The 14814-nt window shown below is 43.5% G+C and overlaps 1 protein-coding gene across 3 annotated transcripts in view; it reads left to right on the forward strand.

Moving 5' to 3' along the window:
• The window catches only part of epha10 (EPH receptor A10), a 160133-nt gene that overhangs the window by 117035 nt on the left and 28284 nt on the right, over positions 1–14814 (forward strand). For all 3 annotated transcript variants that reach the window (XM_031866448.1, XM_031866449.1, XM_031866450.1), the window contains exon 6: positions 13069–13193. In XM_031866448.1, coding sequence (XP_031722308.1) covers positions 13069–13193 — 125 coding nt within the window. The remainder of the gene's footprint in view (positions 1–13068; positions 13194–14814) is intronic.

Consider the following 14814-nt stretch of genomic DNA (forward strand, 5'->3'; position numbering starts at 1 on the left):
GTGTGTGTGTGTGTGTGTGTGTGTGTGTGTGTGTGTGTGTGTGTGTGAGAGAGAGATCAGGACACACTCGGGTTGAATGTCTTGGCCCCCAGTGGTACATCCAAAGCGCTTTAGCTGAGGCAGGGAAGAAGAGAGGGATGCGGGGAGGCTGTAGAGATGGGGTGGAGGTGCGGGTCAGGGAGGAGGAAGGATTGGCATTTCAATATCCTGAGAGGATTACTGGCCTGGCTTTAGATGGCTGGTCCCCGCAGAGTTACATGGGCCTGAGCGGTGGATGCATAAAGGGAGGAGAGGAGAGAGGGATGAGCATAGGAGCGGAGGGATGGAGAGAGGTGAGCGGTGTAGTATTGTGAACAGAATGTCTTCTGGGTGAAGGGGAAAGGTGGCACGCGGTGAAGAGCAAAAGCGAGAATACATGTATTTCTTCAAAAATATTGTGCAGACAGTAGCATTTTTTTTTTTTTTGGTCTGAACTATCTGGTGCTTTAAACAAATGTAATGTATATTTACAGAGTTGTTTTGTGTGTGGATTTAAGACGGGAGATGAGAGAACAGGAAGGTTTTGAGATAAAAGGAAGGAAATAGATGAGGAGCATAAAGAGTCGAAGACGAAAGAAGCAAGGAAGAGTAAGATGAGCTGCAGAGGCTGTACAGTGTAGGAATACGGGAGAATGAAGCTGTTAAGTCGAGGGAAGCAGACATTGGAGGGAACGTGGTAGAATCGATGGTGGAAGAACTTCTTGGATCACTTACTGAAGTAAAAGTACTGTAAAAGTCCTGCATTTACCATAAAATCCAACTGAAAGTTACTGTGAGGAGCTTTTAACTGGTAATGAAACAGTCTCTAATAATACCGATGCCTCTACATGACCTACATAATTAAATGCATCTGGCCACCAAGGTTGTATTTTTGGGCCCGCCGGAGGGAAGGGAGGCACAGGAGAACCAGAACTGTGCGGGGCAGACTGTCAGACCCCGCTGCAGTAAAATGAGAGGTATTCTAAAGGGATTCTGGTGTTCGGAAACACACAAGTTTTTTTCTAGTAAAAGGACAGTATTATCAGCTAAATGTACTTAAAATAGAAAGTAAAATTTAAGAAAATTGGCACATTATTATATTGTTGTCATCATGGGGTAGGAAAGGAGAAATGTGTGTCTCTATTCCTTCTTATATTGGAGAGGTTTGACTCATAGGCATCTGAAACATGACATTTTGTACTATTGTACAGTATTTGCATAGATATACTGACTCTGCACCAGCGCCTGTTGTGCTGTCTTCTGTCGGGTCAAAGCCATCGAGGGAAAGAGACTCTTGGATGTTTGAATGGTAAGAAGAGAGGCCAAACAGAACGGTGTCGTCTCTGACTCTGTTGGTTTTCTAAGAACTCTGATTGACTTCTGAGTACACGTTTCAGTTTGACTGTTTGAATATTTATAAGTTTGAGCGTAAATAAATTTGGGATCACATCTTCCCTGTCAGGTAACATTTTTCTTTTCTTTTCATTCCTCCACTTAATGAGCGCTCCTCATCTATCAACCGTACAGAACTCTTCTTCTTTGTCATTTCGTTTCCAATACCCTCTTTTTTTTTTTTTTTTTTTTCCTCCCACGCCGCTCCACCTTCTCCCCCCTCTCCCGCCTCCAGCCCTCTGCATAGAGCCGTTTGGATCCTCTTTCCCTCCTTAATTAGAAGTGATGGGAAGGTGAAGCTTCAGCAGGCAGCAAATGAATAGAGTCATCAAGCTACTTTTCAGGACTATAGCCCAGCCACTTAAGATGCTTTTTCACCCTGTGATGGGAATTTTAATTGCCTACTTCTTGGCTTATAATTGGAGTCTATGAAGAGGCACTCTCGGGGTCGTTAGTATGTGTGCTCTGTATGTGGATTTTCAGGCTGTTTCTGGTTGTTTGGGGGAATCGTGGTGTTCACTTAGGAACAAAAACAAAGCTTTGAGGGAGTTGATGACATACACACACGCACTGTTATCCTCATAATCAGAGTGCTGGAGAAGACTTGAGGGCCGTCTTTGATGAACCTCTTTCGCCAAACCCAGGAGGGGAGAAAAACAGAACAAGACACAAACTCTTATTGTCGCGGAGAGACTAGAAAAGAAGAAGTTCAAACTTCACAATGCATTCTCATCTGTCATTTTCTACCCTGCGAGTTCTTTATCGCGCCTCCGTTGAGAGAGCTTGGCTGTGTTTGTGTGCGCGTGCCATCTTCTGTTTGTGGGGTTTGTTGCCGGAGGGGAGGGGAGGTTGGCGGCGCCCTGCTGTGCGAGAGAGAGAAAGGGGGGGGGGGGCAGTGCAGCAGAGATGCAGCTGTCTGTCTGAATGACAGCGTACTCCTCTCTGATACAGCAGTAGGTGGGTGACAGACAGCTCAGCTCATCAGAACACCATCGTGCACACAGACACGAGCACACCTCTTTGTCGTTCATCAGCTGTCTTCAAAACAATACATACAGCATGTTTTTGTGCAAGACTGTGTGTATTTATACTCCCCCCCCCTTCTATTCTTCCCCTATTTTTTATAAATTGTTCTGAATTATGAGTACTTTTATTTTTGCTGTGTTTAGTACATTACACTATTAGTACTTGTTTACTTTGACCTGATATTTTTACTTAGGAACTCTTACTAGTATTGAGGTATTTCTTTTGACGGCAGTATTGCTATACTAACTTAAAGGGATAGTTTTTTTTTTTTTAAGTGTGGTTGGTATAAAGCTGTGAAATTAATCTACGCACTCTTCAAAGACACGAGACTCCTCGGACAAAAACAGCAATTTTACCTCGCAGCACACGAAAGCTGCTGGTCTACCACTGCCTCAAATCGCTTCGTTTCTTTTTGTGTTACTTTGTGACGAACTAACCTTTTTTTAAAACACTAACGTCACAGAAAAATACAAACAAACTAACCAATTGATGCAGGTGAAGAGCAACTGCTGTGTTCTGCGAGGTAAATTAATGGTTTTGTCAAAGGAGTCTAGTGGCTTTAAAGAGAGCATAGATAACGGCCTCAGTTCCCCAAAGTAAAGGGCCTTCTGCAGGCAAGTGTAAATATTCTAAATAAAGGCTACGATTAAACTGATATTGATTATGTATTTTTTTTATGGCGGGGGCCTTTCTTTTATACGTTTTACTGCTGCCCCGTCCACAGCAGTACCTGTGTCTGTCTGCGGGCATGTCAATTGTCATCTACTGTCGGTAACTCACTGACTATAGTCAGTACATACTCATGCAACACCACTTCAAAAAACTATCCTTTTAAGTAAAAGATCTGTATACTTCCTCCAGCACTGCATTCCCCAAACCTAGTATGCACTATATTAGACCTTTCTCTCTCTCTCAACATGTTTGACTTGCACCATGTCAGGAATAAAGGAAAGAGGATGTAGAGTTGTGAGCGTTTGTGTGCATGCATCTGCTCTCTGTGCAAGTATGTAAAGGCAGACAGAGCGTTTCTTCACCTTCTCAGCCAATCTCCTGCAGCTGCTCGACGTGTGTGTTTCTGCGCGTGTTTGTGTGTGCGTGGCCCGTGTTTGTATTTGATGGAGGCTCCGGGCAGAGTCTGTCTGGCTTGACGGATGTGTCGTGATCAGACCATGCCTCTGCCTTTAGGCTAAAGCACACTGGGCCTTAAGAGTGTTCAGAATCAGTCAGTGAGAAAGCTGTCAAGAGCAGTTTAAGCAAGTCGGCCCTAGTCGCTCTCCCCTGGTGGGAGTGTGGGATGCCAGATTTGACAGATTTTAAAGCGGTGTAGTATCAGCCGTCAGGTAACAGGTAACTGATGACATATACAGCAGGTCCTTGTGTTGTTTCTCTTTCAAATCATCCTCTAATATGAGCAGACATCCTCTCATTTGACTTCAATTGTGTGCATGTGCAGAATTGTGTTGCCTCTTCATTGAAAGCTGATATTCAGGACCTGGTGTTTTTGCACAGCTGCATTATGTTGATCGAGGCCTTTTGAATATGTCATGCAGCGAGAGGCTCTTTGTCTCGCTTGCTTGTTCGCTCCCTGTTCTGGTCCTTCTCTCGCCCACCCACCAACTGACTGACACATTTAATCATTCCATCACCGAGACTCTCCTCTGTTTTTTGCACAGACACGCACATGCAGACACACACATGCACGCACGCCGAGGTGGATCAAGTCCCTGCAACATGTAATCTTGTGGTTTAGATGGAAATGTGCTCTATCCAGGTGTCTTTCCTGCACCATTCCTCCCCCTCACAGACAAAAAGCATCAAAATGTGTGTGCGTGTTGCACCTAGACAAGGATTCTTTCCTTCTGATAATAACCGCATATAGTACCTGAATAATCGTGTGTACTATTTTGCATTTGGAACGAGGCGTCCAGGCGGTTGGATGCTGATGGGGCAGATTAGACTGAGTGGCGTGTAGGGGGCAAGTTGCCAGATAGCGTTCCGCTGCTGGGGCAGGGCGATAGCCACAGATTGAACCGGCATGACGTTGCAAGATAGCGAGACCTGGGTGGGGTAGCTGCTTCTGTATACGGCATCATTAGATTCGGGTGCAATCACATGCATGCACACATGACCACCTGGTGAATCGTGACGTAGTGATCTTAAGACTTTGAACAGAACCGGTTGGAATCGTCCAAATGTTTATACATGCCAGCTTACTTTAGCCACCCCCCCCCCCCCCCTTCAGATCTCATAGTGATTCAGTTTAAAGAAAGAAACGTCACCTGTGTGTTTTTGTGAAAGATGATAAAAAGCTGTTCTTTAATGCCTCAATAGGTCGATTTAAAGCTATGAAATTGTATTTACTCTTACTGTTTGCTGTTTGAATCTGAAGCATGTTCGCTCTATTGTTAGTGATTTCATGGCGACGGCCAGATGTATTTCTGCAATCCCGTCTTTTTTTTTTCTTACATCAGAGAGCTGCTTCAGTCAGTGCGAGGAATGCATTGCTTTATGGTTACCATCTAACAGGATACTGCAGTGTGTATCTGCACAGATGATCGTTGAAAGTGTGGAGCAGCATTCTGGCTTCACGTGTCTGTCAGCAGGATATTTGAATAGTTGTAATCTCAGTGGAATCCAGCGAGGAACTACAGTAAATGCAATGATGCATAACTCATTTCCTGATTAGCTTTTCTTTATGGTGGTCCTGAGAGCTAAACACACTGCAAATAGCTTCACCAATCTGACAACACCATGTGTAGCATTTAGAAAGATTGCAGATCTGCTGTTAACCTAGTGTTAGCCTTTAGCTTATTATTAGACTGCCAATTCAAACACAGGCAAAGTTCTCAAACTACTATTGGTATCCTCCAATTGGAGATTAGTTGACAAAAAGTATTTTTGTGTGTCTTGAAGTTGATGTTTTCATGTGTTGTCAAGTAAAGGTGTGTCTTCATTTGCTTGCTGTGCTCAGCGTCACCATAGTGTTTACATTGATCACAACACACGTTACTGTCAACTTATGACACATGAAGAAAATATTTGCAAAAGTTAACCACCCAACTTCTCGGCCGTTTGAAACTTTAAAGACTTTATTAGTGTGTTGCACATGTAAATGCACGCTCCACTGGGATTTTGGAACCACTGACAGAAATTCTTGTGGCAGTAGGTGTATAAAAAGCCCCAGGGACAGCCGCACCAAAAGCAACTAAATGTTCCCGCTCCTCTGCTGTCAGTCACTATCCGTTTAACCCCAGGTGCCGTGCCCAGAGGGAACAACACTCTTGCTTCCCATTAACCCTTTGAACAAGAACAGGCCTGACAGATACAGCTCTCTCAATCCTCCCCGCCTATACGACTTATACTGTAGCTACTCTCCCGTCTTGCCTCCTCATTCCGAACATGCATGCAGCCTCTCACTCTTTAATATGCGAAGGCACACGGGTGCGCGTAAAAGTTGCAATGCGAGGCGAACGTGGTGAGAAGTAGAACAATGAAACCCCCTCCTGAGAAGATGGATGTCATCTCAGCAGAGGCACAAACAGGCCTGCGGGGAACAGCGGATTCCCCCGAGAACAGAGACGGGAGAAAGCGAGAGAGGACCCATAGAAAAGAGGAAGAGGGAAAAAGTAAGGATGACTTCGAGATGTTCAGCCCCGCTTGTGCCGACGCCCCTGGGGAGAGCAGCTCCCCGTGCCTGTCTCCTTTGATAACGACACAGAGATGCCAGTTGCACCTCAGCCGCCTCTGTGCACACGGATGCAAAAGCCTCCAGCAGGGGCTGCCATTTTGTGCCACAGTCTATTCATAGATCCACCTGCCATAGAGACCTGAGCGTCGAGCTGCCACGTATCCCCCAGTGCCTGCAGGATTGGGTATCGCGAATCGGGTCTGACTTGGAACTCATAGGAACCCTAAGGATTTGTTAAGAAATAAGCTTTGCAATTTAGCATTTTTCATTTCTGAAAGCAAGTTAGGGCCACCTGTGCTAACGTACTGCAGCATGTACTGCAGTGTGGTGTAAGCATTTCTTTATGCGGTGGTGGTCACGATTTAGCACAATCGACAAACTGTGCATCCAAACTTAACTAGTGTCTTGCAAGATGGAGAATATTATATCTTTTAACCAAGCAAGTTGTTATAATATCAAATCATTCATGAGAAAGGATGAACTAGAAAAGGATCAGAACTTATTTTACTTACTTTATTTGAACCCAAACCAAAAAAAGTATGTTTGTGGCAAAAGTAAACCTAAAAACTAAGTAAAACCTACATTGGAGGTTTATTTTGAAAATACACTCAATGCATCTAACTTGACACGCTGTCCCTGAGTCCAAAACTGACGCTAGCGGGGTAACTAGAGTGCCAACGTTTGAAGCCACTGACCAAGCGTTGGTATTTGATGAGTTGACCAGAGTTGTCTGGCCTTGAGTTTGTGACAAATGTCTCAAGGGTGTAGAAATGTATCCTCAGTTTGTATTCGACAAATACTGGAACTCATGAGCAGAGTCGGGAGTCTATAAAACCTAAATGATACCCAGCCTTGGCCTGCGCTCGCAGCCTATGGAAGTTTAATCACTGAGAGGCACAGCTGCGTGCTGCCTGTTTGCCATTTTGTGCCAAACTCCATCCATTATACTTCCCTCATGCCTCACTTTTTCGCTCTCATCATAGCATCCCTTTGAAGTCTGTAGATCATTATGTCTGGCAGTGATTGGTATGTGTACAGCAAAGCTTTCATACTAGATCTTATCAGGAGCTGTATGTCTTCGTGACGAGTGCCTATCAGTGTGTCTGCCATGTTTTTTTTTTTTTCCTGTATGATGAGGCTTTGAAAACGTCTTCTGCGTACTTCCAGAGATGGAGAGGCTTATATCCCACAAGGCCATCACCTCTCCTGTATTACTTGTGAAATTCATTGCGCAATTGTGTGTGTTTTTGTGTCCGTGTGTGTACATGTGCGAGTACAAAAGCCATTTCAGACGGCAGTCGGCATCGATTTCATCCTCTCAAATACAAACGCCAAAACCAACACTACCCGCCATTTGCTGCCATACACTCTAGTGTGTACTGTGTGTGTTGAAGTGGTGGGCGCACAGTATCTGCACTTATGCCAGCTGAACGTGTCAGTATGCCTTGGAAGCTATTATATCCACACAGTGACCATTTATCCATGGTTGTCTCCATATTCCCCATAGATACACAAACTGTTTTTGAAATGTGGAATGGTAAAAGGCAAATTCTGACAGAAATGTAGTTGATGGTCCTGAAAACATCAAACCTTTCTCATCATTCTTTGTGACTTCTTGTTCCTAGAGGACATTTTCGAGATGATACAGTGCGTATTTGTTTCCAGTATCTCTGCCAGGAGATTATGTATTCGGTCTGGTGGGTGCGTGAGTGTGCATACTGCTGGACCCATCAGCCTAATGTTCTTTGTGCTCATTTATAACTGTGTGATCTTCGACCTCTTGTATTGCGGTAATTCACACTTTTTGAAAACATATTTTATTCACTGTTTTGTACCGTCATTGGCTGTTGACCCCTCACCCCTCTAAACTGTTCGGTAGGTGCTGCAAGTGATCAACACATGGTTCGGTTTGGAATCTTGTTTCTGCTACGGATTAGACATTTTTCGTCTCTTGATTTCTATGCCACGGTAACACAGTTGTATGTATGTATGTTTAACTATCACATAGCAAATCACAAACTGAACGGAGCACTGACTACAACAGAGCGCTTCCCTTTTGGTCGCTAGTTGTTGGGCTGACGATGGCTGTTTGGAAAATTTTAACATATCAGCAGAATCCTGCGGTGTGCTTAATACGCCTCCAGTAACTCCTACCTTTTCCAAGACTGCAGTAATGTGAGCCGCTGAATGCAAAAGTGGTAACACCGTAACACTACTTTAGGAGCAAGTCGGAATTCACACGGAGGCTGACGGTGCCACAGTTTCACTAGGGTGCCGGAGAACTGCGGCAGCAGTGTAGCTGCACGGAGCCTGTACAGACAGCTGCATAGATTAAAATGAGTGTATCTGAAGAACACATCTGATACACTTAAGGTCTAGACGTGGGGGCAATCATGGTTTGTATTTATTCAATCAAACAATACAGCAGTGGTTGTTGCAGACTCTCCTGGCGGAGATCTGCACTCTGAGTGCACTTTGCTAAAGCAGCTACAAAGGCCTTAGAAAAGGTCATACATCGTATTTATTATACATGTTGCATACTGCGTCGTATACACATACCGTAGTTTATAGTGAATGCCTCAAAGCTTTAGACATCTTAACAGTTCAGACACATGTTTCAACCCACTTCTTTTTAGCTGTAGAGGTGGAAACAATCTCTTTAACCGGCACTTTTATATTTGAGCCTTCAGGGGATTGTGTGTGTGTGTGTATATAGATATAGAACTCCTGCTTACTTGTTTTGTACGTGTTGGATTGAGCTGTTATGTTTGGTTGGTTTGGAGCCTGGCACCAGTCATCTGCATAATTTAGCACAGAAGGAAGGGGGGAAAGCAAACAATAGCCTGCAGAAGGCTAGTTGACACTGTTATTGGTTTAGTATGCTCTCTTTGTGTTTGAGTGGAAGGGACTTTGAGGAAGGTGGGGTGTCTCTTAGAACTTTCTTTCACTCATAACTTCAATCTGAGCCGGTGGCTGCTTCTCATGTACTGTGGGAGTAATTGCTTTATTTTCTAATGAGCCAGGCTGCAGTTTATTTCCTCTACGGTATATAATTAATGCTTGTATATATTTATTAATCACTAAGTGTAATTTCTCTGAGTGTTTATTTACATTCCTGTATGCTGTTCATTAGCATCTGTCCTTCTCCTTCAGTGCCGTTCTCACTTTCACCTACAGCATCTGTCGCTGATGTTGCATTATGTCGGGTTATTACAATGACTTGATGCCTCAAAGCAAAGTATTTACACTTTCAAAATGCAATTAATTGGCATGAAGCATCTTCTGAACACTTTAAAATAAACACAACAAATTACTATTCTTTTTTTACATTCAGGAATTGAATTAGTGTGTTTTAGAGCTTTTTATGTTGTTGTTGGGCCACCTTAAACAAAGCAATTATCTTCTGAGGTTGTATAGGCCTAATTGCAATGTATCACAATTTCATTTGTGTGTGTGTATACTATTCAGATTTTCTGTAAATTATAATGGGCACCAAAAAGATGAGAGAAATACCAAAGAAACAGGACAAATGTCCAACCACTCGGGATCCATTCGGTCTAGTTAGGTGCTGTCTATATTTAATGCTAATGTTTCTTCCTTATTTAAATTTTTCATATTTAGTACGAAAATAGAATATGAATGGCACAATGACGACTAACTGCAAAGGCTCAAGGTCATTGAATCTAACGAATTGTTAGATTTGTTGTCTCAAAGGAAATAGTCATATTTATTTTAGGACAGAGCTACATTTCTACTGTACACAAGTTGAGAGACAGTCGCACAGCCGCACACACACACGCTGGTTGATCATACTGCCTGGAATTTCTTCCATTCAGCTTGAGTGGACAGACCTAAAATGCAATGATGGATGCCATGATACAGACATTCACAGAAGTCACCATGAATAATAGATAATACCTGTGTTTTCCGACATCAAAAAACAGACGGATGGAGATGGACACACACACAGTGAGAGTAGGATCTCAGAGTGTGGCTTTGATCTGCTGCCTAAAATGACTGCATTATCCCACGGTTGGAGAGGAGGACTCAAGGAGCTGCACAGATGCTTTGCGTGTGTGTGGGTGTATGTGGAGTACTTGTGTGTGTGTGCTTCCATGGTTTCACTCATGTGTGCTCCCATGGTTTCACTCATGTGTGAGTGACAGGCACAACATATTCATTAGAGTGGCTGTTTTCACAGAGGAAAGAAATGAATTGATGTTTAAAGGTCAGGAAAGAGATGAGCAAGGAAGAGGAGCCGTCAACTGATGAGGTGACTGAGGGGAGAAGGAGAACGGATGGAATGGAAATAGAAGACAAACGGTAATGGAATCAGTGCCTTTAGTGCTAGGAATCCAGAGTGCCTTTAGTACGAGGAATCCAGAGTGCCTTTAGTACGAGGAATCCAGAGTGCCTTTAGTACGAGGAATCCAGAGTGCCTTTAGTACGACGAATCCAGAGTGCCTTTAGTACGACGAATCCTCTGTAAATTACAAGGAATTGGGTTAAACAAATCATCATATATATGGAATGGAAAAAGTAACCATGAGAATTAAAAATCAATTTAATATATTTGAAGAAAGATGGGAATAAATGGGTGGGGTCTACAATACAACATTTCTAACATGTGGCAATAAGACAAATGTGTGTGTGTGTATCTATGCCCCCCAAGTGTTTCTCTTTGTTTGTATAATGTATCCTCTTACTTGAATTTATCAGTTCAACTGCCAACTATATCTTATGAATTCATATTTATATAATCCGTTTTGTTGATTATTTTGTTTTATCAAAAAAAATTCCCTGTGCTCTGCAACCGTATAATTATTTGAAGTGAAAAACACACAAAAGAAAATCCTGAGGTGTTTAAGTCAAAAAACAGCAATGACAGTAGGGTGCAGATCTCTGCTGAGTGTCCGCAGCAACCACTTCTGTAATGTTTGATTGAATGAACACAATCCACAATTGGCCCCCCCCACCTAGACTGCAAATGTTTCCGCCATTTTTCATTTGCACGTCTCACTCAACAGATTGGCTCTCATTTTATTCTATACAGTCGGCACCTGGTCTGTGCATGTGCTCGTCTCTGCTCCGTCCCACGTCGTAACTGCGACTTGAAGTGTTTATTTCGGCTTATAGTCAATTTTCTCAACAGCACACGTGTAAACAGGAGTTTGATGCCCAATGAAAAGGCCCAGAATAACTGTGTCTCTGGCCGCAGAGCAGCAGCTGAGTGGGGGCAATGCAATCAGCTTTGTTATCACTAGCAACCACTACCAGCTGGGGATTGGTTAAGAGTAGGCACCTTCAAGGCTTCAAGTCTATTTTTTTTTTTTTGACAGTACGCGTGGAAATGTGAGATCAATGACCAATAAAAAGGCCCAGAATAACTGTGTCTCTGGCTGCAGAGAAGCAGCTGAGCAGCGGCAATGCACTCAACAGTGTGTGTACTGGTAGTTCAGTTAGCTGTTCAAACACACCGTTCAAAACAACATAAGTGGACAAACTCTTTTCCCCATAGACATACAGTCTACGCCTTTCCCCCAGTGTGTCTCTGACTGCAGAGCAGCGGCTGTGTGTCAGTGACGCACTCAGCTGTGCTATCACTAGCGGCCCCTACCGGGCCAGTTGAGAGAAGTGAGTGAGGAGTCAGCAAGCAGTCAACGGTAGTATAAAACATGCAATAAATGTCAACGCAACCACGAGTGGTCCTTGAGCATGCAGCCATAATATTATCCAAAATATTTAGCAGTATGTTGCAGCAGAATGCGAGATGAGCTGTGGACAGACGGAGAGATGCACAGTCACTCACAAATGCGAGCGACTGCATGATTCTCCTGGTGGAGATAATTGTAGACAGGAAACGCCCCTCACACTCCCATGCCACTAAATTGAACCCTAATGGCCTTAATGGCAGCGCTCCTCCCAGACATAAAGGCCTTTTGACTAAGCTAACTACAGCCCTTTGTTGTTCTTAGTATTTTTGAGTGACAACCCATTTTGCTACTTAATTATACACGGCATAATTAGCACTTAGTCAAGAGTGGGTGGTGCTTGCTGAGTATCATACTTTGGGCTGCCTGTCTTTTGTTGGCAGAGAAACAAAGAACTGGTCTTTTCCCCGGTAATTAAGTTGTTTGCTTAGCGAGGCCCACGCCATCACACACGGCATCTAAATATAGAAAGCTTCGCACTGCAATATCCATCTTCAATTTTGTTCCCTCTGTTGTGATCAATAAGAGATGAAATATCTGTTGGGCTCAATTACACCACGGCTCCCCTAGATTGAGTCAGAAAAAGTTCCGAGGTTGGAGAGACTCGGAGAGGAAACGGGGAATCCAGATTAAGAGCTTATCCAACCGTTCGCAGTCTCGTGTAGATACAGACTTGTCAGTCAATCCATATCTGTATTGATCTATTGTCAGTCCCAGCGTACCGACCTGGGCACTGGTCAATGCCACACACACACACACACTCACACACTCGGACAAAGAAGGTACGCAGCACTTGTCCATTCACGGAGTGCGATGAAGCTGTCTGCTCTGACACAGATCAGCTTCAATAATGAATGCGGTATCTCTCTGCTACCTACTGCTGTCCTTGTTCATTCACTCTCTTTCTTCCTCTCCTCTCCTAACAGCCTTGTTGGATTTCCCCAGGCTGCCTCTTCTATTGCTCTCTCACCCTAGATGAATACAGTATGGCATACTGTAAATATGAATTTATCAACATATCAATGCCTGCTGTCTGCCAATGTCCTCCTTGAAAGACAATTTGCAGCATTCTTCCCTCCCTTTGTGTGAAAACTGGAAATACAGGAGAGTAAAGACTGTTTCCGATGCCCCTGAGGAAACTCCTCATGCTCCTGTATTCATATTGAATGAGACTGGAATCCCCAAACTCATCTCTCTTCGTTCTCCCTCTCTCTTCTCTTGTCTTCTTTGTAGCCCCGTCTCTGATCAGTGAGCTGCGAGCGGAGAAGATCGAGCAGAAGAGCATAACGTTGGTGTGGAGGTCGCCTTCTTACCCAAACAGCAGCCGCACTGAGTACGAGGTCAAATACTATGAGAAGGTAAATCCACTGGTTCATCAGAGTCAGTCCACATTATTGTTTTTCATTGCTCCATCACTAACCAACTCTTCTAAATACAATATCCAATGTTTTTTTTTTTTGATAGTTATTTGATATTTTCTTTAACTCTCAATTATCAGTATCGGCACCGGACTTGACAATCCTGTAGACCCATCATTCGGGTTCCAGATGTGGTGACCACATAGACGGCAAAATCATCCATTTGTTTCCTTTTTCCTCGGTGCACCGAGTGAGCAATGAGTGATACTTAATGTAGTGGAAAATGATACATTTTAGGACAATAGAAACTCACCACAAAGAGAACTACGGGATGTGATATCCTGACTGTTGTGTGACTTTGGAGAAGGTGGTATTTTTACAATCCTTCCCATGAGATTAAATAATTGTCTTGAACCGCCAACTACTGACAAACGGCTTAAAAAGTCTTGTATTATTTTCGTAAGCTTCAAGGGCCAATTATGCAAAACCCTGAGTTCATATTACTGCCACATTTAGTTTTGCTTTTATGGATAACCACTGTAATTTCATCGGCCTTACTGCGCTAAGTTAACATAGCACTTAGTCGGATTGCGGCCTCCCCGTCAACAAGCCGTAGTCTTCACAGTAAATCTGTCATGCACGTAAATCACAGCTGTCACGCTCACACGTCTACATTTTCATACGCTGCGTTTTCTGGCGACGCCAGGCCTTTTGTATTTGTCTGTGTCACACTCGCACCCGTTTTAACACCTCCTCCTCTTCTCTATGCTTCACCATATTTAATAAAGCCCTGCTCCTCACTGCTCTACTCCCACTGATTTACAAAAACAAATAATAATAAAATAGGGGCAGATTTAGAGGAGGGATGGGGCGAGGAGAGAGGAGAGATAACAAGAGGTATACAGTAGAGCAGTTTGGAAGGATGAGGTTCCTGTGTGATAACTGAGCTAGAGAAAAGGTTAGAGAGGGTATTAGGGACAGATGACTTGGTGGAATGATGCTTGTAAGAGCAGAGTGATGGAGAGAAATGAAATGAAGAGGCTAGATGGAGGAGAAAAGCAGAACGAGGGAGGCAGACGAATGGAGAGAGAGAGCAAAGGATAGATGGAGAATAACTGAGAGTGAGACAGGAAAATTGGTGACAGGCCATGAAATGAAAAGGCAATACAACTACACTGCAGCAAAGAGCCTATTAAAGTATGAAAGTATGAAATATGGCTTTACTTAGTCCGTGTATTGCCTTTCTCTTCCTCCTTTTTTTATCATTTATTTATGGGCCCACAAATACTGATATTTCTAAAACCCCTTGTTAAACATTCAGTGTTTTAATCGGGATCACACACATTGTCGACGGCAGTGGTGACCAGCACCGACGATGACTTAACGATGATTCACTCGCCGTTTATTCATAACGCGATATCACAATGTGTCATCTCTGACTCTGTTGTTGTTTCCCTCCATCCTCCCCTGTCCGTCTCTTCTCTGTGTCACGTATTATATTAGCTCACTAAACAGGAGTCACTCATTATAAAGTAGCTGCCATTCACTTTCTCAGTGAATCTCTCTTTGTCTCACTCTGCATCTCTCTCTCTCTCTCTCTCTCTCTCTCTCTCTCTCTCTC

Source organism: Anarrhichthys ocellatus, unplaced genomic scaffold, assembly GCF_004355925.1.
Source record: "Anarrhichthys ocellatus isolate YVR2014 unplaced genomic scaffold, GSC_Weel_1.0 scaffold35, whole genome shotgun sequence".
In the NCBI taxonomy this organism is placed as follows: domain Eukaryota; kingdom Metazoa; phylum Chordata; class Actinopteri; order Perciformes; family Anarhichadidae; genus Anarrhichthys; species Anarrhichthys ocellatus.